The sequence below is a fragment of the Ambystoma mexicanum genome, chromosome 2p, assembly GCF_040938575.1.
Source record: "Ambystoma mexicanum isolate Mex_15411 chromosome 2p, UKY_AmexF1_1, whole genome shotgun sequence".
Taxonomy (NCBI): Eukaryota; Metazoa; Chordata; class Amphibia; order Caudata; family Ambystomatidae; genus Ambystoma; species Ambystoma mexicanum.
In genome coordinates this window covers 1,189,236,823-1,189,261,122 of record NC_090923.1, presented here as the reverse complement: position 1 = coordinate 1,189,261,122, position 24,300 = coordinate 1,189,236,823, and the positions used below count along the sequence as shown (strand labels likewise).

General features: G+C 45.5%; 1 protein-coding gene across 2 annotated transcripts in view; it reads right to left on the bottom strand.

The window, feature by feature from the left end:
• Positions 1 to 6,832: 6,832 nt before the first annotated feature.
• SRPK3 (SRSF protein kinase 3) overlaps positions 6,833 to 24,300 on the bottom strand; it is a 1,021,015-nt gene continuing 1,003,547 nt past the window's right edge. The window contains exon 16 of one of the 2 annotated variants that reach the window (XM_069645381.1): positions 6,833 to 9,118. In XM_069645381.1, the coding sequence (XP_069501482.1) occupies positions 8,934 to 9,118 (185 nt within the window). In that variant the 3' untranslated portion in view covers positions 6,833 to 8,933. The remainder of the gene's footprint in view (positions 9,119 to 24,300) is intronic. The other variant, XM_069645382.1, reaches the window with a different exon arrangement.

The following is a 24,300-nucleotide window of genomic DNA, read 5'->3' as shown; positions in this document are numbered from 1 at the left end:
TAAATCACCAACTGTCAACTAATCTGGGTGTATTGATATGATATGGCATTTATAACGCACCTGTACACAAGTGTTTGAAGGCGCGACGAGGCCTGTGAGGGGAAACAGAGGGAAGACAAAGACAGCGATCCTACTAGGCCAGGTGACAATGAGATTGCACAAGTACAGTGGAAGGGGGGAAGGGGAAAAGTGCAGCAGGAAAGGGGAGAGGATAACAGTAAGATAAAGAAAGACAATAAATAAAAGTGCAGCCAGCAGGTGGCAAGTGCAAGGGTAAGTGCAGCCATCAGGTGTCAAGTGCTAGTCTGGGCTGTAGGGATCCAGAACAGTCGCGGAGTGCAAGGGTTTCCGGGGAGGGGGGGCAGTGCAGGTGTGCAACTGGCGGGAAGGGGACCTGGGCCCGAGATCGGAGGGTAGCCAGGTTACCAGTGCAGTTTCAGATTCAGCCAGGAGATCAGCAGGGGAGAGGAGAGAAAGCAGAAGCAAAGAGGAAGGTCTTGAGGTGCTTCCGGAACCGGAGATGGTTCTCCTCAAGTTTCAGAGGGGCCGGGAGGTTGTTCCAGAGGGAGGCCCCAGCAGAAGAAAGATCAACCACCAACTCGCTGCTTGGAGAAGCGACTGACCCTGAAGGAGTTGGCGGTGGATGAGCGAAGAGCTCGAGAGGGAAGATATTTAGGAAGAGCAATTGAAGGTATTGAGGTCCCAGACCCCAGAAGGCCTTGTGGACAATCCAGAGGGTTTTGAACTTAATCCTCGCCGCCACTGGGAGCCAGTGCAGAGAGTTTAGTCCTGGAGAGATACGTTCCCTGGGCTTGAGGCCAAGGACAAGTCTGCGGTCCTCTTTTGGATGAGTTGCAGAGGGTGGAGAGTAGAGGTAGGCAGATTTAGAAAGAGGCTGTTGCAGTAGTCCAGTCTAGAGAGAACCAGAGCTCTGGAGACAGTGAGCTTCTCGGGGAAGGAGAGGAACGGAAGAAAACCTCTGAGGGGGTGCAGCTGGTAGTCTGATTTCTTAGAGACGTTAGAGATGAGAGGAGAGAAGGAAAGTGTTGAGTCGAAGATGACCCGAGGTTTTTAGCCTCACAGATGGGAGTGGGAAGAGGGCCAAGGGAGGCCGGCCAGAGAGTGACAGGAAAGGAGGGAGAATGTGTGCCGATTTACTGGCATTAAGGTAGAGATCATTGGCGACACACCACTCCTGGATAACAGAAAGACAGTCAGATATGAGAGAAGGAGAAGAAGTGGCGGAAGGGAGCCTAAAAATGAGTTGGGCGTCATCCGCTTAGCACTGAAAGTTGGGGCAGAGCGTGGCAATGCGGTGGGCAAGAAGTGCCAGGTATTGGTTGAACAGCCAGGGAGAGAGAATAGACCTCTGGGGAACACCACAGGTAGAGATAGTGATAGAGGAGAGGAAGGACCCAAGTTGAACCTGGGAGGGTCCATCGGAGAAGGTGGTCAGCCAAGCCAGGGCCTGATCGGTGATACCCAGGTTATCACAGAGACGGTTGAGCAAGATGGCATGGATGACTGTGTCAAAGGCAGAAGAGAGATCAAGTAAGATAAGGGCACAGGGGGTGTTGGAGTCGAGGTTGGAGAGCAGGTCTTCACGGATGTTCAGGAGAGCAGTTTCTGTGCTTCTGGCAGCTCTCAAGCCAGACTGATGATCATGGAGACAACCAACAGATTCAGTGTGAAGGTTAAGTTGAGAGATGGCCTGCTTTTCCAGTAGTTTGCCCAGGAAGGGAGTGATGGAAATTGGATGATAGTTAGCCGGGCAGGAAGGGTCGGCAGAGGGTTTCTTAAGAAGAGGGTGCACGAGGGAGTGCTTCAGGAGGGGCAGGGGGAGACTCCAGTTGTGAAGGAGTGGTTGCAGGGTGTCAATGTGGTCCTTGATGGTTTTGGAGAAACAGGGGTGAACCTGTTTTTACGAGACTTTCATAGATCAGACTTGTCTAGAAACCTCGTCAGGGGAGAACAGGGGAAAGGCAGAGAAGGAGGGAGGAGAAGTGACCCCCTTTCTTGAAACATCTATATCCACAATATGTGATCGAAATCCAGCGCCAATAGACACAGGGTTACCCATTTACTCTCGTGACTTGGGAGTGGTCGAGTGGTCTGTTGGTTTCTACGTGGTTGAGTAGGATTTTTTGGATGTGGTTCTCCAATAGTTTCGCTGGGTAGGGTAGATTCGATATAGGTCTGTAGCTGGTTGGATATTCCACGCTTCCTGTTTCATTTTTCAGGAGGGGGTTGATGTATGCTGATTTGAAGGTTTTAGGTACTATTCCTGTGTTTAGGGATAGGTTAATCAGTAGCTGGAAGTATGGTGCTGGTGTTCTGTGATTGAGGATTTCTTTCAAGATGCCTGGTGGGCATGAATCACCTGGGGATCCGGCGAGGTTTGTGTAGTTTATTAGTGTGTTGAACGCTTCTTGATCTATAGCTTCAAATTGGTTGTGTGTTGCTGCAGTTGGTGTTGTGCTGGTTACTGGTGGTTCTGTATTTGTGTTTATTGTTGCGTGGCTTGCGTCAATGGTTTCTATTTTTGTTCTTAGGTAGTTGGTGATGTTGTTACATAGGGATTGGGATGGTAGGACGTCTTTGTTGCAAGATGTTGCGTTTTTAATTTCTTTGATGATTTTGAAAAGTTATTTTTGTGTTTATTTTTGCTGATTTAATTTTTGTGGCGTAGTATGTTTTTATTTTGCTTTAAGGACAGCTGTTTTGTACATTCTGAGTTGTTGGTATTTTATCTGATTGATTGCAATGGTTTCTCCATAGTTTTTCCAGTTTGCGGTATGTTTTTCTGAGTTCCTGTTCTTCTGTGAACCATCTTGCTGCTGTTTATTTTTGCAGTGGCTTTGAAGGGTTTTGCTGGTGCTAACTGGTCTAGGGCCTCTGTGATCCAGGCGTCGAGGTGTTTATCCGCTGAGTCCGGAGGGATTCTGTTCAACTGGAGGATGTTTGGTTAATTCTGTTAGGGAGTTTTTCAAATGTCCAGCAAAGGTGGACTTCAGAACACTCACACTTTGGGCACAGGGCTCCAACTCTTAGTACATGCCTGAACCACACATGTATGTTGGTAGCAATGGCTGAGCAGCCAGACTTATCTTAGGAGGGAGAAAGGGCTGTAGGACAGTACAAAGAACTTAGAGTATGCACATAGGCCAAAGAAAAACTGGCACACTAAAGGTTCAATAAAAATAATGGTTTATTTTATATATTGTGACGAATCAAGCAAACTCGTCACTGGTTCTTCAAGGGAAATCACCCGTCTTGTGACTAGGGAAAGGCAGAAGCTACCTGACTCTGACCATGGGGGTTGCTATCTGTGGGAGGATAACATGGGGGAGGACAGCCCTTGGTGAAGCACACCAGGACCATTCATACTCTGGGTGGTGGCAGCCTCCCAGTTGGAATTGGTTCCAGGCAGGCACAGAAGACGACCAAGACAAGCAGTTTCGGAGTCCTCCCGTTTCTTGTCTTCACAGACACACAGGCACCCTGGTAGGCTTTCCCATGGAAAACCGCTGAATAGACAAATGAAAAAAAAAGGACCTCCCCCACCCTGTACGGCAGAAAAAGAACCAAGACAGGACAAGTCATCTTGAATTGGCAAACAAAGAGAGCTGTCACCATTTTGGGTCAATGGTGAACCCTGCTGTGGATTACCATGGCTGTGAGTACAGCCTGGGAGTACAAATTGCACAAACGTAGGTAGAATAAAACCACTGTCAACAGCCATTCATATTAGCTTGTCACTGTAACCGAATAGTTACAGGAGCAGTGAGAAAGGGGATAGATTGTAGCCCCTCAGCACTCCACATAAGGTGGGGTGTGCTGATCTAACAATAGAAACAGATAGGAATGATAAAAATATTCCCCTGTCCTTGGAACTTGTGTTACCATAAGGAAAATAACAGAAAATAAAAAGGGAAGCCCAAAGGGCTCCAAGCAAATGTTGTGTGCTCCTGCAAAAGTCCAAGACAGATGCCACAAAACGTGGAGAAAAGCATGATTCCAAGACAAAGTTATAAAAAGAAATATAAAAGGAACTCAAAGATAGGGTAAAAGAACGAGTTAGTGAAGGAAAAAGGTATCCACTCACTCAGGAAATTGACAAAAATCCAGTAGTCCAGCAAAAAGTGCTGGAGGACTCATGGGTGAAGGGGATTTTACATAAAAATAGAACATCTACCTGACGGATACCATCAGTTCTGTTACGGAGTCCAGATCAAAACTCTTCCAGTTTCTTTTGTTAGTAGTGTGCAGTATTATGTTTCCCAGGCAATATGTGGTTTAGGAGTGGTGGTCACTCCATATCATTGGTACCGGTGGGACGTTGGTCGAGAATGTGTCTCTGCAGAAGCTTGCGTCCAACGCCGCTGGTAGGACCGTTCCCTATTTGCTTGAAGTGGAGTCTTTCCAGTCGGGCGCTGAGGGAGTTTGCAGTGGTTTCGTTTTCTCTTTGAAACCAGATGTTGAAATCCCTCAGGATAATTATGTTATCATGATAAGTGGAAAGATTGGCGTTGGAGTCGGTGACCTTTGTTGCAAAATTTTGGTTGTAGGATGGCAGTTTGTGGATCAGGAGGAACAGTAAGTTGGCTTGGTCGTTGAGCTTGAAGTTGATTAGGAGAGATTAGCAGTCTTCTATGCCACTGGTTGGGGGGGGAGTTGTGTGGTGCAAATGTGGTCTTTGTGCACCATTGCGATACGGCCTCCTCTTCAGTTTTCTCTGTTGGTCTGTATTAGTTTGAAGTGGTATGGTATGGCTTTGTGGTTGTACGATAGCCATGTTTCCGTAAGAAAGATTGCATCGGTGCCGCCCTCGCTTAGGTTGTCATACATTTCTGTTTTGTGTTTGGCCATGGATCTAACGTTGAGAAGGCTGCAGTGTATACTGTGTGCTTTTACTTATTTGTTGTTGGCTATCCTTTCCTGCGTATTAGTCGGGTGGTGTTTGTTGTTTTTTTTTCCCCCCCAAGGTTCTCTCCTGGATGCGGTTGTTGTTTGCGGATAGTGTGGTTGGGGCTTCTATTTCTTAGTTGAAAAGCTCATTTAAATTGTGGGATGCGTCGCTTTATTCTGGTTCATAGCAGTGGGTTGTTTGTACAAGTGGTACTTTTTCCAGTCTTTGGTTATGTAGGGGGTGTGGGTGGTTAGGGATTCTAGCTTGGCTCTGATTCTTGTTGGTATTTTTCCGAAGATGTCTTTGAAGTTGCTGGTTTCTGTGTTTGCACATGTACATATCCTGGCATGGCTCCCTCAAGAGAAAACGGGAAGTCTTTGAGACCTCATGATTATGCAGAAGCTGTGCTGGTGTGCAGTCCTGTCCTAGACTTTTTTCAAGGTTAAGGGAAGTTGCAGCTTCCTCCTCTTGGACCCTCATGGTGCTTTGTTCCGCTGACTGTTGGGGACTTCCACGTTGGATTGCTTTCCACCTTTCCTAACCTCTGTTGAACCTGTTTCAAGGACACTGAGAAACCAATGCAACCCAGACGGACCATCAGTTCTGGGGTTACAGCAACTAAATCAAAGACCAGGAAAGAAAAGTGGTCATGTTAATTGGAAGTTCTGCCTAACTGCTGTTGCCAGGGAATCTTCCCAGTACTGACTGCAGCACCTTAATGGATGCTTTCCAGGGTCTACAGATTCTTCATTACATCTTCGTTTTGTTGCAGAAGCAATAAGGCTCTGTTCGTCCCCTTTCTGGGAAGAAGTTGCTCATTGCTGGACACCTCTGTAGGTCGTCATGAACCACCAGCAGTTTGATGTGAACAACCGTTGCCAGGCACTTACCAACTATTTCGCCACCACTCCAAGGATGCTAGGGTCCCCCCTGGTGAAACTGTAAAACCTACTTGCCCATCACCAGAAAGTTCCTTAAGTGACATACTTACCTGTGACGTGCCAGTGAAGTTACATTTTACTTACCTGTTAACTCCTTAAAAAAAAATTGCCTGAAAAATTGATTTTTGCAATAGGCCTGTTTTTCAATACCATATATTGAAACACTGTATTTCATTTCCTGGCTGAGAGGTTTACCATGCCAGTTCGAACACTTATCTCATAGACGAGCTACAGGAAAGCAGAAGAAATCAAAGCTTAGTTAGATCAGGGTGGCGATTTATGAGCTTGAAAACAAACCACAGGGCATGCTTCATGACACAGTTCTGGCAAATTGTAAACTGTTCTTTTGTGGCCTACATGGGCTAGTAAGGGTGATGCAGGTGAACATGACAGGAAGCTAAACTAGGGTTCCTAAAAAAAAGCTAAGGTAACCAGATACAAAAGTCTCCACTGGATAATCGTGCACGCCCTCTCTGCTTGGCCAGAGCATAGCAGTGAGGAAAGAGAAGCTGAGCCCGGAAGTTGCCGGAGACATTCATTCTTAGGCCCCTAGCTGCTAAAACGACAACTGCACCATCGCCAATTCTGTCAAAAGGAATGGGTGTGCGATAGTAAAACTGGAAGGACCTATGGAAGTGAGCATATGTGCTATAACCTCTTTGTCCTCATTGCGTTGGTCCATAAAAGGGAACCCCAACCTACAACAAACAGAATGCTTCCATTGCACTCCAGAATCTTGGAAATAGTGTCTACTAACACATTCATCAGCAATTAAAGGGCACAAAACCATAGAATTTCTAAAGAATAACTTATACAGCTCAAAGGAAAGAATATCTTCTAGGAATAATGTGGGATGTTCTACATGCAATGGGAGGACCATGGGAAACATCTATAGCATGTCAGGATTGCGGTTTAGTCTTTACTTCTGTGCCATGATACAAAACCTAATTAGGTTGAAAAAGGCAAACACTCCTACAGAAGCAATTGCTAAAAATTTAATTTTATTTCCAGCATTTTTCCCTTATCAGCAAATGGGTTCCCAGAAGTGGACAAACCTATGCAGAGTTTACAATATTGCCCATGAAGGAACACAAGGCATTTGGGCAATGGACTTCAACTCCCCATCTTAACGTATATATTTTAGGCCCTGCTGAGATTTTTCATGTATCATGTATTGAGGTATCCATGGTGCAGATATGAAGAGGGCTTTTAGTGTTAATGTAATTCTTCAAGGCGGCAGTGTATATTGTATCCTGGTACACAACCAGCTGAGGTCTAGAGTGCAACATCACAGCAAAAGCAGTCCTAAGTGATGCACAGCGGGGAAGCGTGTAAGAGGACAATAATTGCTGCTACTACTGGCACAAAGGGGTATTCTTTGATGCATTATTTTTAAAATGAAGACCTGCATCAGTGGTCCCTGTACAGACACCATGGGTGACTCTTGATAGTAAACCTTTCTCAGAGTCCTAATCCTTGCATCCCCATGTGCCTTATCATCTGCAGTCACTATCGCTATAGAATCTGGTGTGAAACGTTGAAGTACAGGACCTTTGCAGTCAGAGTATTCCTCTTTAATGTAACCAGTAATCTATGAGGTACACATACTACACACAGAGTCAGCATAAGAGTAAATCTGCTTGATAGATGCAGGCCTCCCAGGGCCGACACTGCATGAATTAAACTGGTCTCTTTCAGAATCAGTTAGCAAGAAGAAGAACCCACACCCCAGTCACTCTTGAGACTGAATACTGGCGCCTCCCTCACGAGTGTGTATACCAGTATCACGCAGGATCAGTCTTCCTGAAGAATATCGATCAAGCTCAGTTAGTCTGCGTGAGGTGTGCCGACCTTCTATAAAGGGTCTTTCAGTCTAAAGTGCCACAGCCTCTCTCAGAAAGAGTCTGTATGAAATGGAACATGCCTTTCAGAGTCAGTCTGTGTGATGCAGCCTAGAACCTTAAGAACATTGCACACTGGACTCTTTACGTCTCAGCATGTACTCGGCTTAGCTTCTACTTAAGATTCAGTCTGTGTGACACATGTTGGGTCTCTTTCGAAGTAGTCTTATAGGATATACAGATAACACTAAGAGAAAACTGGCCTACCTCACAATAATCAGTCTTATGCAGTCTATATGCCTGTTCCTGAGCAAGTCTAAAGGTGTATGACGTTACTTTGAGCCTTATATGTAAACAGTGGACTGTGCCAGTCCAATACAAGATCCACAGAATTTCATTTGTATAAACCAGAATTTGAGCATACAGATGTCTCTAATCTCAATCAGTTTTCGGATTAGCTAGCATACAGGTTGTATGATGCGCCTCAATGTTTTTCAACAATCAGCTATTCTTGGATCTGGCTGGAGCTTATGTTATGAATTATTCATAACTTTTTTGCTGTAATTCCAACACTTGTACTTGGACACAGACAACTCTGCAGCCTATGCTTTATGAACCATACTTTTCAAAACATTTATAATTCATAACATGAATGGAAAATAAGATCCTGTGTAAGAGTTTGCAGGTGGTTGCACATTGGCTCAAATCGATGGGATGGCTCGTGAAATCCTTTTTTGGTGGGACTGGCCTTCGTTCTTTGCCCATTCTTTGCCCATCACTGACTGCAACCATTATCTGTACTCCATTCAATTTGCATCTAGTTTAAAAAATGTTTCCAGCGAATACCAGTGTCCAATCAAATGTCACCTGACGCCAACAGCACCTTAACCACAGCACATTCAAACAATCAGTCTCCTTCCTAAGATCCTTAGGATGCCGTCATGTAGGGTAAACTGATACCCAGGTCCTTCTGGTTAACTTTAGTCACTCCCCAATAAAATTATGCCAATCGCGCACTTTCAGCTGGTTCTTGTGTATGCCCATAGGCAAGCAGTAACATGGCAATCTGTGTTCACATCTCCATAACCACCTCAATCAGTCACAGTTCAGCCCCATTATCTTTGTGCCTGGAGCTTTGTTCAAAGTTTGTGTTTATTTGTAAGTAAAAAGCAATCTCATTCCAGTCTCTCTCCTTGGATGGCAGCCACGCTATCCTTCAGAGTATTCACAGGGGCACCATGATTATGAGTTTAACCAGGGGTGTTGAAGGCACTGTGCAGCCGTGGCCCGCTTTTCAGGGATGAACTCCATCATGGGCAAAAGGAAGTCAGCGAGGTCAGAGGCTTCCTGCAGGGACCATTCATACTTTTCCATCAGCACGTCGTACAAGCCCCAGTGCTTTAAGTTCTGAATGTGCCTCAGTTCCCCTGTCAAAGAGACATCGGTTAGAAACAATTGAAACACTGCACTGCCAATTAATACTGTGCTGAGAAAGGCATGTGAGAAATACAGCACTTTGGTAGTTGTCCAAATATGAATAGGATGAAGTGATTACTTACCTCTTAATCTGGTTTTGCAGACTAATATCTCACAGGTTCACATGCTTTGAAAATGTCTGGTATCAAGATGGCATCCAGAATCTCTCCCAACGTCGACTTGAGGGCATGTTTGTAACATCAATGGACACCACAATTCCCCTTGGACTATGCTGTCGCTATTGATTACTTTGTTGAGCTTTCTCATCATACATCCAACATGTATAACATCCCCCCTCGTTGGAAGGGTGGGAAGGTCTCACATGATCTATAATAGACATCAAGCTGAGAAACCATTGTTGCATGTAAATAACTTCTGTTTCTAGAGCGTGAATCAATTATAGTCACGTGCTTCACAAAAGGGATGAAATAGTATTGGCGGAGTGGAGAAGAGTGGCAGTCTGGGCAGTCACTCTGTATGAGCAGTCTGTTGTTTCTCGCTACTGCTTTGGAGGAGGAGCTGCAAAATAAAATCACTGTTGATAAGCGGAGCGGAGAAGAGTGGCAGTCCGGGCGGACTGTGTGGCGTAGTAGCTGTCTTGAGTTTATCAGGCACAAGTTGCTGTTGAAAAAAGAATGCCTAAAAGAGTGCAATGTGTGGAGCCGGGCCGAGTCACAACCACAGAATCTTTGTGCAGCCCTTGCAATACAAGGTAATTGTTTACCACATCATGCTTCCTTTTGACACTGTGATGTAAATAAGAATTAACCAAATGGTGAGAAAGACTGATATGTCATGTTTGGTGAGGGGTCGGAAGAAGAACGTAAGTAAACCCGCCTCCCGCGCCTGCCAGCAATGCTTAGTAGAACAGGACGAGCATTGACTGTTCTCAGGTCTGGGAAAATGCTGACGGACAGCTCGACAAAGTCAGGGAAAGCTCCCATGGCGCATAAACTCTGTTCTGTAAATAGCACAATGGACACTACACGGCAACTGAAACGTCTTATATGAGAGGATTAACTTTAAAAACCAAAACGAAAATTGCTGTCTGCACTAAGGATACAAGACCTGACAAATTGACAGGCCTTTTCACGCCAGTAAGCAAGTAGCGAGTCAGTGCCCGGTATTAGGGACAACAGGAGCACATCCTGCAGTTTGAGTGTCTCCAACGGCATCCATCAGTATAGACAATAATAACTCCATTTGAATTCAGGTATGAATTTACATCAAAATACAAGCACATTACCAAATCAGGACGCCATGGCTCCTAGAGGGACTGCAAATATGAATCTTTCAGTAACAGCAGATTTAGAAAGATTGCGATCTTCTACATCCGATGACTCCTCAACCACCTCTAAGGGAAACAGTTATGCCCAAGTGGACGGCCCGGATTTGAGTATTCCCAAATGTTCTGCATTAACAGCTACAGTGGACAGTATTTTTGCTATGTGTACCTGTGAGGTTTGTACACAATATTGGTAAATAAACACAGTTAAACGGAGAATGTATATTCTTATTCCCAAGGTAAGTTTTATTATCAACGTATAACTCTTCTAATATTTGTTTTTTATGTTTTCTTTCAGATAACCAAATAAAAGGATACAGGTGGTCTCCCGATATCTTCTGGAGAGGACAGAGTTCTTTTTGGCCAAGCGGGACAGAATATTTCAGGTAAGTCTTTGTTTGACTTCGTGTCTTCCTTTCTTTGACGTCTACAATATCGTTTGGGTCTTTTCTCCTTTGCTTTAGGACTTGTCTCCCTCTTTATTCTCTTCACTCTTCTAATAGTCTGAATTCCATATTTCTCAACATGCGTCTCGGCGCTTTGCACCCAGTTAATATCGTAATAGCATTTCCTACATAACTCGTAACATGTCAGCGTTGAATAATGCGTAGCGCAACGGTGCCCACTTTCAACATCAGAAATCGTCTACATATGTTTTGTCCGGCAGCCGTTCAATTCGTATCAGAGCGGTGCTCTTTCTTTCATAGTATTAGCTTACCGCTAATCAGCTGGGTCACGTCAATGGGTCTTCCAATCGATCCTGCGGGGTCACTCCCCTGCTTGCTCCCTCGCATTCATCCACGTTGGTTTACACCATTTCCGAGGGTCGCCTTCTGTCCACTCTGTCAGCCTGTAACGACTTTCTCTCTCTCACCTCCTGGCAACTTCGGGGAATCAATCACGGTCGCGTCCTCTTCTTAGCCGTGACACACGATCAGCTGTTCGTCTTGGCGTTCCCCGCTGACCACAAACTTCTATCCTCGGGAGGCTCAGCGAGTCATCAGCTGCTCGGCTCGGTGCGGTCTCCGTTGTTACGAGCTCCGCCGCAGCTACTCCCTTCGGCAGATCAGCTGTTCTGTCGTACGCTGACTCTCCCCTTTTCCGCTTTCTCTCGGCCTCACATGGGACAAGCTCAATAGCGATTTCTAACTATCGCATATATTATTAGTTTCTTTAACTTCTGATTAACTCGGTGCAACGGCACAACTTCCCTCTTCTGTTCAGCTGTCTCAATACGCCCAGTTCCAACCGTCCTCCTTCAAAAGCTCCTCCTCGGTCTCCTGGCAACCAAAACAAAAACAAAGAAGGGACAATTGTTGTCATCAAACTTCATCTCCCTCAATCTTCTCTGTGATTGGCCCAGTGACCTGTCAATTACTCCCTTCCATTAGATATCATCAATTAACCCTTCATATGGTCTTTCTGCCTAGTATTAACAGAGCCTGAGCCAGCCGGTGTCTTTGTTACCAAATCTGCTCCATTTTTATCACATACCCTCCCCTCTAGTCCCTTACGTTTGGTAAGGGAATTGTTCCGGGATAAGAAATCTGCCTGGGCCATTAATTTTCCTGGACGATGAACTGTTTTGAACGTAAAAGGTTGTAGTGATAAAAACCATCTCAGTACTCGGGGATTAGTATCTTTGTTACGTGCCAACCATATAAGAGGTGCATGATCAGTCACCAGAGTAAACTCTCTTCCTAATAAGTAATAGCGTAATGCCTCTATGGCCCATTTCACTGCAAGACATTCCTTTTCAATTGTAGCATAATGTTGTTCATGTGGTAAGAGCTTCCTGCTTATGAAAAGTATGGGTTTTTCTGATTCACCTTGCCCCTGAAACAATACCGCTCCAAGCCCTGTTCCAGAGGCATCTGTGTGTAGGAAGAACGGAGCTGAGAAATCTGGACATTTTAAAATGGCTTTTTCAGATAAAGCATTCTTTAGGTTATTAAATGCATTCATTGTCTCTGTTGTATACCAGTTCTTCTTCTTGCTAGATGAGTTTTTCAACAAATCTGTCAGAGGTGTTGCTATTGTTGAAAAATGGGGGATGAACCTTCTATAGTACCCAATAAAACCAAGAAAGGCTCGCACTTGTCGGAGGTTTGTAGGAAATTGTAAGCTTTTTATGGCTTTCAGCTTGTCTTCTTGTGGTTTAATCATCCCCTGTCCTACAAAGTATCCCAAATATTTAGTATAGAAATTAGCCATGAACGTTTTCTTTGGATTTATGTGTAGACCAGATTCTTGTAATAGTCTAAGTACATTTTCCAAATGGGTTAAATGATCGTCCCAAGTTTGACTGAAGACAATAATATCGTCAAGGTAGGCTCCTACATATTCTTCCTGTCCTCTAAGGATTGAATTCATGAGCCTTTGAAATGTTGCTGGTGCCCCATGCAACCCAAACGGTAAGACTGTAAATTGGAAAAGTCCCGATGGTGTGGCAAAAGCAGTTTTTTCTTTATCCTCGTCGAGCAACGGTATTTGCCAATATCCTTTTGTTAAGTCTATAGTAGTTAGAAATTTAGCTTTTCCCAGCTTGTCTAGTAAATCTTCGATTCGTGGCATAGGGTAGGCGTCGAACTTGGAAATCTCATTCAATTTCCTAAAGTCCATGCAAAAACGAACCGTTCCGTCAGGCTTCGGCACCATTACTACAGGGGATGACCACTCGCTATGAGAGGGTTCTATTACGCCCATCTCCAACATTTCTTTGATCTCCTTATTGATAGATTGAAGTTTTGTCTCCGGAATTCTATAGGGTCTAATTCTTACTACTTCTCCTGGCTGAGTTATAATACGATGACATACCATGTTCGTTCTCCCCGGTAAGGACGAAAAAGTATTTGCAAATCTCCTTACCAACCCGAGGAGTTCTTTCTTCTGTAACTCAGATATATTTTGATTTATGTTTAACGCTTCCAGTCCCAGATCTTCTTTTAACCTTGGAAAAGGTTCGAAAGATGTCTCCTTAGTATTAATCACTGCCACCGTCGTTATAGGTTCTACCCATTTCTTTAGTAGATTCACATGATATGTCTGTGTTGGGAATCTTCGGTCATTTTGTCTCACCTTGTATGTTAGTGGACCTAGGACCTCTTCAATTTCATAGGGTCCTCTCCATGCTGCCAGCATCTTGTTCTCAGACGTCGGGAGTAAGACCAACACTTTATCTCCCTTGTTTAATGATCTTAATTGAGTGTTTCGATTATAGTAGTATTCTTGTTTGGTTTGTGCTTGTAACAGATTTTCTTTGGCAATGTTCTGTAACTTTTCTACCCTCTCTTTAAGTTGGTATGCATACTCAGTAAGTGAGATCTCTTGACTCGGCTCCTCTTCCCAGTTTTCCTTCAAAATATCGAGTAGCGTTCTCACTGATCTTCCAAACAGAAGTTCAAAGGGCGAAAACCCTGTCGACGACTGTGGTGTATTCCTTAAGGTAAGGAGTATCCATGGGAGCAACCTGTCCCAATTCTTTCCTCCTGGCTCTCCTGTTTTACGCAACATTTGTTTTATGGTTTGATTGTACCTCTCTACAAGGCCATCAGTTTGAGGATGATAGACAGCGGTTTTTAAATGCTTCATTTGTAGAATCGTACACACTTGTTCCATCACTGATGACATAAAGTTGGATCCTCTGTCGGTAACAAACTCCTTCGGTATTCCCACTCGGCTAATAAAGGGTATCAAGGCATCACATATACTTTGTGCACTAGTAGACCTAAGAGGAAAGGCCTCCGGATACCTGGTAGCATAGTCGACAATCACTAAGATATATTTATGACCTCTGGATGAAGGTTCTAAGGGGCCAACAATATCTAACCCAATCCGATGGAAAGGTTCCAACACGACTGGCATCGGCTGTAAAGGTGCTTTCCTCACATTGGCTTTATTTTTCTTCTGGCATTCTGGACAGGCTTGGCAGAAACGAGCCACCTGAGCATAAAGCCCCGGCCAATAAAACCTGGCAAGGATTTTCTGTGTGGTCTTCTCTGTTCCTAAATGACCTTCACCAATTTGTAGATGTGCCACTTCCAACACCGTTTGATAATATTTCTTGAGTACTAGCAACTGTTTCAGAATAGTTCCAGTGGCATCCTTGCTAGTTCGATAGTATAATCCTTTTTCTTTAACAAAAGAGGGACCATTTCCCGATACCCCTGAGTTAACTGCAGCCCTAGCATTTCCTAATAATGGATCTATTTCTTGTGCCATTCTGAAAGTATCTCCCGCTTCATCAATTTTCCAGTCCACTGCAATGGGACAAACATTTTTTTCGGCCCAAACTTTCTTTAACTTTCTTAACTCCGACTTCACTTTCCTTTCTTTATTTAGCGGCTCTGCAATGGTCTCATGGGCGAACGGGGCACTTCTTAACCAATTTTCTTCTATCGACTTTATGATCCGTGAAAAATTGGGAACATCGGAACCAATAAGTAGAGGCTCTGGTAATACTGGCATTAGGGCTGCCCTCACCTCCATCTGTTCCCCGGCTACTTTTAACCTAATCTCTTTGGTCGGGTAAGGTTTGACATCTCCATGGACACAACGTATGGGAATTAAGGTATTCGGGTTCCCAGTATTCCCCACAAGTTCTGTACTTACAACCGTTTGCAAACTGCCGGTATCCACCATAGCTCTTGTAGGTTTCCCATCAACTTCTGCTTCGCAAATATACGAATACGAGGTTTTAGGGATTGTCGTTCCTTCTTGATATTCTCCTTCTCTGGGAACCTCCATGTTTCCCACGTCCATAGGTTCAGCCTTAACTCTTTTGGGACACATTCTTGCTAGGTGTCCCCACTCACCACATTCAAAACATTGTATGCCTTTTGGTACCATACTAGCGGGCCTGATGCCTACAGGGCTCTCACTCGTTGGTCTCCCTTTTGGAGCCTCCCACTCCGGCTTACGTAACATCGAGTTCGGCCATCTTGTCACAGTAGTTGTTCTGAGAGAATGGTTATTCCAACTGGGTGTGGGGGTTGGTTTGTTGTTTATCGCATATGTCATGGATCTGCTTTGTCCAGCCTTTTGATAGGCTGAAGCGATGTTAACAGCTTCAACCAGGCTGGGTCGGTGATGTTGGCGCACCCAGCGTTGCATTGGTAAAGGTAAGGCTTCCACAAACTGCTCCATAACAATTTTCTCTGACATCTCATGAGTGGTACTGGTGTTAGACTGCAACCATTTCTCTCCTAACTCTTTGACTCTATAAAAGAGCTGCCTCGGTGTTTCTTCGGCTTGTAGCTTGACTTCTCTAAATTTTATCCTATATGCCTCTTCATCATGTCCCAAACGTTCCAGTACTACTCGTTTCATATCTGCATACGGGGTTTCCCCGGTTGGATTGGCTGCTTGGTAAGCACTCTGCATCTCACCTGTCATGAGGGGTGCTATGTAGTGACACCAGCTATCGTTTGGCCATTGAGCGTTCCTAGCCACTCTCTCGAAGTTCACAAAGAAGTGAGCTGGGTCCTCTCCTACTGCGTACTTTTGTAAGACTGATGCTGGAACCTGGGAATGTCGTCGTACGGTGGTCGCCTCCATTAATTGAGCTTGTTGTAGTTGTATGGCCTGTTGAAATGCTTGCCTATCTGCTTGGGCTTGTTGGTTCTGTAACTGTACCGCCTGTTGAAGTAATTGTTGCCCCTCACTTAGCGTTTTAATGAGTTCTTCCATGGTGTTCGGCTTTATATCCCACTTCTGACACCAAATTGTGAGGTTTGTACACAATATTGGTAAATAAACACAGTTAAACGGAGAATGTATATTCTTATTCCCAAGGTAAGTTTTATTATCAACGTATAACTCTTCTAATATTTGTTTTTTATGTTTTCTTTCAGATAACCAAATAAAAGGATACAGGTGGTCTCCCGATATCTTCTGGAGAGGACAGAGTTCTTTTTGGCCAAGCGGGACAGAATATTTCAGGTAAGTCTTTGTTTGACTTCGTGTCTTCCTTTCTTTGACGTCTACAATATCGTTTGGGTCTTTTCTCCTTTGCTTTAGGACTTGTCTCCCTCTTTATTCTCTTCACTCTTCTAATAGTCTGAATTCCATATTTCTCAACATGCGTCTCGGCGCTTTGCACCCAGTTAATATCGTAATAGCATTTCCTACATAACTCGTAACATGTCAGCGTTGAATAATGCGTAGCGCAACGGTGCCCACTTTCAACATCAGAAATCGTCTACATATGTTTTGTCCGGCAGCCGTTCAATTCGTATCAGAGCGGTGCTCTTTCTTTCATAGTATTAGCTTACCGCTAATCAGCTGGGTCACGTCAATGGGTCTTCCAATCGATCCTGCGGGGTCACTCCCCTGCTTGCTCCCTCGCATTCATCCACGTTGGTTTACACCATTTCCGAGGGTCGCCTTCTGTCCACTCTGTCAGCCTGTAACGACTTTCTCTCTCTCACCTCCTGGCAACTTCGGGGAATCAATCACGGTCGCGTCCTCTTCTTAGCCGTGACACACGATCAGCTGTTCGTCTTGGCGTTCCCCGCTGACCACAAACTTCTATCCTCGGGAGGCTCAGCGAGTCATCAGCTGCTCGGCTCGGTGCGGTCTCCGTTGTTACGAGCTCCGCCGCAGCTACTCCCTTCGGCAGATCAGCTGTTCTGTCGTACGCTGACTCTCCCCTTTTCCGCTTTCTCTCGGCCTCACATGGGACAAGCTCAATAGCGATTTCTAACTATCGCATGTATTATTAGTTTCTTTAACTTCTGATTAACTCGGTGCAACGGCACAACTTCCCTCTTATGTTCAGCTGTCTCAATACGCCCAGTTCCAACCGTCCTCCTTCAAAAGCTCCTCCTCGGTCTCCTGGCAACCAAAACAAAAACAAAGAAGGGACAATTGTTGTCATCAAACTTCATCTCCCTCCAATCTTCTCTGTGATTGGCCCAGTGACCTGTCAATTACTCCCTTCCATTAGATATCATCAATTAACCCTTCATATGGTCTTTCTGCCTAGTATTAACAGAGCCTGAGCCAGCCGGTGTCTTTGTTACCAAATCTGCTCCATTTTTATCACAGTACCACACTCATGCACAGCGGGATATGAAATTTATATTGACAATGGTTGTGGATATTATACTAGCAAATAGCCAGGGGATGTTTGCTCCTGTACTGAATAGTAAAGGGTCGCAGGGGTGTGATCTGACCTTGCTGTCGGATTTTGGCACACTGCTGAGTTCACCTAATAAAAATAAGAGCCTTAATGAAGAAACGCGAGAATCTAGAGGCGTTAAAAAATGTGCCATCAATAAAGTTAAACCTAAATACAGAATACAAAAGAAGAAGATGCCACTACGAGTAAGACAGAAGGGTGGAGGCCCAGAGACAGTGAATAAAAAATGCAAGGCGGGTCATCCAGGCTTTGGCAACGAGTAAAGACCCCATACTCGCACACATTGAAAGAAAGGACTGCTATATACTATCACAAACAAGTGTGAATAAAGGAAATAAATTGGTATTACAGCAAGCAACGGCCAAGCATAGTCTGGGCAAATGGCTCAGGCCACAAGAGGCAGATCCAGAATTGCAGACTGCTATAGTGAATAATGGGAAATGTCATTATTTACAAGCTGATAAAAACATTAATCGGAAGTAGATAAAATTGACAGACACATCATCAATAGCTATAGCAAATGAGGCAGCTAAGGGTCCGGTTCATAAACTCCAAACTGTGGCTGGAAATACATCAAAAGTGGCATATTCACATGAAGAACAACAATGACAAGCCTGCCTATTGATAGTTGGTATAGGAAAATGGAGACTTTTTATTCACAACAAAACACCTGGCTACCATAAAATGCCATATTCTTCACGGAAAGTGCAACTTCTAGTAGCAGTCCTTTCATAAATCGTTCAAACCTTTTGCAATTGATACATGTGACACCAGATCTGAAAATAATAACCTCAGGTGATATTAAGAAGGTGGACTTACCTGAGTTGGGAAGCTGTAGTAACTGGGTCATTGCGACGTTTGTTTCACAGATTATTGTTCAACATGTGATTGTATATTTTGAGCAGTTCCTGCAGCTGGGTTTCGACCCAGCTGCAGGTCAATCTACAAACATATAGGATGCCTTTGCCTCTGCCATGGAAAAGCTATACCCAATATGATACACAAGACAACTGCGCAGACTACACCCACAGTACGCAAGCGAGATATATACAGATTGTAAATTATTGTCCAAGCAGCTCAAGTGGTGAAACCAAGTTAATGACATGGAAAACAAGGGGTGTCCACTCATTTATGTCAAACCCAGAGGGCAGGAGTCTGTTAAATTCTGTGGATGTATTCACACTACAAGAAACATGGGCTGTGGGGAATCTGCTGATAGATGGTTATACGCTGATAACACAACAAGCATTTAAAGGGAAAGAAGGACAACCATTTGGGGTACTTTGTATAGGGACAATAACTAATTATGGGGCTGCATTGTATAAATGTGACACTAATAAGAACAATCTGATGGGAGTTTTTATTAGTAACTATCCTACTGCCAAGTCGAAGATGTTGGTTATGACCCTATATGACCCTACAGATGGTAATTCCACTAATGATTTATTGGATGGGGTGGTCCAGACATTGGCGCATTGGTTCTCGGAAGAGGAGTTGGGCGAGAAGGCAGCAATCCTGACAGATTTTAATGCGCATTGTCTTTCGATGGAAGACATTGATATTAAGGCGTTTGGGGATGACAGTATAAGTGCAAAGGTTAATTCATGCACTAGAAAGCAGAATACCCTCTTAGAGAAGGGGAAAAATGGTCGGAAGCTCTGAATTACTTAAGTATGCATCCATTATCATCAACTGATAGCACTGAGCTTTTAAACCTCAGGACCTGGCAAGGTAGAGGGTCATCTTGTTTAGACGCCATTTTCGTAACTGAAAGTATAAGTGCAAGAAAGACCAAGTTTGAGGCAGATTTCTATAATCTTAGTGACCAAGCAGTTTTGTCCCTTACACTAGTACATCGAGTGGGCTAAGTCAGAAATACGTTATCACCTCTAGCAACAGTAAACATTAAAGGCAAACATATAAGGATAAGGTAGACGGTTGCAGATATTGAGCTGGCTAATGAAATGCTGTATCAAATGGTTTCTCAGGGTGACGCTCAGTGTTTTAGAATTACTTACTGCATTGCTGATATGGCATAACTTAATTACTCTGTTTATTGGTTTCTTTACGGTACAGGATATGCATACAAGACTTTATAGAATTCAATAGGAAACACAAGTCAAACATACAAACAATCAAACAAAACAGGTCGCGATACGAAATTTGTTTCGTTACATATGTAGAGTGGCAGAGAGACGTATGTGGTACCATTGGGAGAACTGAGAGCCGAGAGGTTCACAAAGTTTTTGGCCCCAGCCTCATCTGCTCCCTTCCAGCCCAGAACTTAGGGTGTAGTCTATTACATAGGTCCCGCCCACTTCCCCCAGACCTTCATGAACTTCCCCGGACAACCCCATACATTATAGATGCGCCTCTTGAGGGACGCACAACGGTCCATTTCATTAATCCATCGGTTTACGCGTAGTCCTTCTGTAGCTCCCCACGTGGCGGCATTGAGTCTCTTAAGTAGTCCTAGTGCCACCAAGAGGAAAATGTTCTCTTATTTATTATAGTCCACCTCACCCCAGAAAGGTTATTTTGGGGTCTTGCGGAACCGGAGAGCCCAGACCCCTTTAATCTCCTCTATACATTTGTACCAGAAATCTTGTATGACCTCACATTCCCAGATCATATGGATAAAGGTCGCCTCCGTCCTGTGACAGCTCAGGCAGTCCCCATCTTCTATTACCCCCCATTTCTTCATTGTGGTGCGAGAGTTGTAGGCCTGGTGTAATATCTTGTATTGTATCAGGCGAAGTTTGGCATCTATGCTGATTTCCCGTGGAAACATTAATGCTTCCACCCATTATTTCGATTCTAATGTGCCCACCACCCCTTCCCACCTCTCCCGGAGTCGAGATAGTATGCGGGCCCCGAAGGCCGTAATCACCTGGTAAAGTGTTGATGTGGGTTTCGTCGTAATCCTGCCTGGGAGGACATTTGCTTCTAGGGGGGTGCACTTCGGGATGTCTGCCATAGTAGGGAATTGGGTCGTGAGAACATGTGTGAGTTGTAGGTGTCTGTACGCGTCCCCAGAGGACAGAGCAAATTTCTCCTGGATTTCTCTGAATGGCAATAGTCGCTCCTCTTCATCGGCTATGTTCTTTATCCCTTGGACCTCCCATCTGGTGAAGTGACCCATTGTTAGAACTTCTAGGATGTAGCCGTTGTACCATAGGGGTTGATCCAGTGTCGGCCTTCCGCCCCCATCTGATCTGCTGGAGAGCTTCTACCCAGACTGTTCGGACTTGACGTACCATCCCAGGTGCACTGGCCATCACACTGTCCGGTCCATCCAAGACCCTAAGGGGGGGGGGGGAACTATCCACCCATGCTCCTGACCTCTCCCCCAATATGTGGAAGCTTCGGTCATTTATCACCCCCAACAGCACGGCCCAGTAATATGCCCGGAGGCAGGGTAAACCTATTACCCCTTCCCATACAGAACACTGAAGGGTTTTGAGGGCTATTTGGGGCTGTTTCCTACCCCATAACAATTTGCAGAGGGTAGTGTCTATGCATGTGAAGGTTGAGTCAAGCACGTGAATCGGTAGGTTTTGCAGGACGTACAGGAATTTTGGAAGAGTGAGCATTTTAAAAAGGCCCACTCTACCCATCAGGTTTAGTGGGCGGGATTGCCAGTGTATTGCCAGTGTGTAACATCAACTTTGAACCTGTTCAACACCGGGTGTAAGTTAAGCTTGAGAAATTTGTCAGGGTTAGGGCCGACGTGAATTCCCAGGTAGACAAAGCTCTGAATGGCGACCAAGTAGGGACAGTGTTGCGGGATCGCATCAACCCCCACCCGGAGGGGGAAAAAGATAGTCTTCTGCTTGTTCACCTTAAGCCCGCAGATCTGTTGATACTCTGTGAGGATTGTAGTTACTGTCGGCATGAATTTTGGGGGTTACGCAGATAAATGAGTAAGTCATCTGCGTAGAGAAACACGGTCCTCCCCACCCCAGGGCCACTCAAAACCTGACCATTCCCTGGACATCCTAAGTCCAATCACCAGCGGTTCTATGGCCAATGTAAATAGTAGAGGGCAGAAGGGGCATCCCTGTCTGGTTCCCCTTCCCAATGTGAAAGACCTAGAGGAGACCCCACTCACCCGTCCCACTGCCATAGGGGGATCATACAGCAATTTGACCCAGGACATATAATTATCCCCAAATCCCATGCGACCCATGATCTCCCACAAGGCCACCCATCCCACTGAGTCAAAGGCTTTTTCAAAGTCTACTGCTAGGAGGGCAAATGGGGCCTTTATCGCGGCCGTTTGGTCGATCGCAAAGTGTATTCTTTGCAAATTCATCCTGGTGGACCTGGATGGCATAAACCTGCACTGGTCCGGGTGCACCAAGGAGTGAATAACTCCCACCATTCTATTTGCCAGAATCCGGGCAAGAACCTTGGCCTCCCCATTTATGAGGGAGACCGGCCTATAGGAGCCACAGAGGTCCGGCTGCTTCTATGGCTTTGGGATCACCACAATGGTTGCTTGTCTTAGATCCTAAGGGAGTCTTCCTTCCGATTTGGGATGCCGTTTGGTCCCAGAGTTTTCCCGGCTTCAAGTTGGGATAGGGCTGCTGTGACTTCCTCCTCTGTGACCTCGGCCTCTAGTTTACCAATTTGGGCCTCTGAGAGCTTGGGAAGCGTGGCCTTTGCCGTTCTGCCTGGCTTCCAGGGGTGGCCGGTGGGGGGAGTACAGATTTTCGTAATAGGTGGCAAATGTCTCTGCTATCTCATCATCTTTAAGGAGCAGATCCCCCCCCCCCCCACCCCGTCCTCCGTATGGCTCTTACATGACCTTTGTTCCTATCCCTTCCTTCCAGCCAGGCAAGGGTTTTCCCAGCTTTGTCCCCCATCTCATATATTTAACTGTGCACAGTCCAGTGGCCAGTCCTGGCGCTGTCTAGCGATTGTTTCTTTAAAGCCACCTGGGCTGTTATCATTGCTTCCCTAGAGTCTGGTGTTTCTCCTCCGCTCTTGCCGTAGCCTCCTCCCTCTTTTCAATTTCCTGGACCTGTTGCCGGCGGTGGGCCAACACCAGAGAAAGAGACTCCCCCCAGAGCACTGCTTTGTACTCCTAACACAGTATTATCAGGCCGTCTACTGAGCCTTCATTCAGGGAGAAGTATTCTGATGTTTTTTGGGTGAGTCCCTCTGCCATCTCAGGGATCCCCAGGTAATAAGTGTTGAGCCTTCAGGCAGGTCTGCACTTATTTCGGGGCTGCTTTAAGGCCATAATCAAAGGTGAGTGGTCCGAGATACCCCTGGCTAAGAATGTAGCTGTCTCCAGCCTGTGTGTCATGTCCTGCGGAATGAAAAAGTAATCTATACGGGAAAGAGACTTGTGTGCACTAGAGAAGAAGGAGAAACCAGGGTCTGTGGGGTGTAAAGTCTGCCATGCATCCACCCACCAAAGTGCCGTTGCGAAGCAGTTGAGTTTTGTCTTGCCATTGGGGTTCCTATTGCCCCTGTGCGTTCTGTCATGAACCACGTCCATCACCTCATTAAAATCGCCCCCCAGCACCCAGTTGTCTGCGTGTTTCCCCAGCATCCCTTCTTGGAGGTCATTAAGGAGTTCAAGGGTAAGCAGGGAGGATTGAAGAGGGTGAACACTGTCACTGTCCCCCACAACTCCCTTCCGATGTTCCCGGTTATAACCACAAATCTCCCCATTTGGTCCGTGTAGAGCCCTCTCAGTTGGAATGGGACCCTTTTATGTATGAGAATTAACGTCCCTCTTGCCCCACTAGAAATTCCTGCGTGGAAGGCGGTCGAGTAATTCGAACTTCGAAAGAAACTGCATTCTGTACCCATGAGATGTTTTTCTGTAAGCAGGGAAATATCGGGTGAGTACCTATTCAGATACTGGAGCACCAGCCGCCACTTGATAATGGAGCCCAACCCATTGAAATTCCATGTGACCAGAGTTAAGCATTCCTTATGTGTCATTGGTGCCGGAGTGTATGTTGGCAGTGTGTTTGAAGGGTCTATTCATACTGAGTGTTCTGTACACCAGGGGGCCCCTATGTATCTCGGTGCCGAGTTTTCGGCTCGCGCCTCCCAAGTTAATGTAGCCGGGGCCTTTTGCGGCTTGGGGCCAAGACGTTCCACATTCTCTCTCACCAAACCCATCTTTCTCAACCCAGTGCGACCTGTCGTAACTTCTCGTAGCAACAAACATATCCCTGTTGTCGGTTAGTGGCTTCCTTACACTCGAGAACCCTCGTATGAAACTCCATCACCCAGCCCCCACCCTGTACTTCCCCCCCCCCCAACCATAAGCACCTGTAGCCCGAACCAGGCGTAAATCGGGCGCAAAACCTTAGAGTCAACCATTATGGGGTTCTTACCCCGACTACAATTAGAAGTCTCACATCCTCAAGCGGCGGCTGCCACATCATCTCGGGAGGATAGCTCAGGAGCAACATGCTCACCTTGGAAGCAAGACGACCCAGAGCACCACAGGTTCGATCCGCGGGTCCACGGTTACAAACCTCGGGGTATTAAGCGCGTTATAAATAACCTATCATATATCAATGCTGAGTCCCTTTGATCGATCGGTCCACCCCAGCAGCCCGACTCATGGTGTCGGTCTTCATCAGTTTTCTTCTCTGCCCTCTCCAATTTGCAGGGGTTCCGATGAGTCAAAGTTTTGGAGCTTTAGTTGCGACAGGGATCTATCTATACGTCCTAGG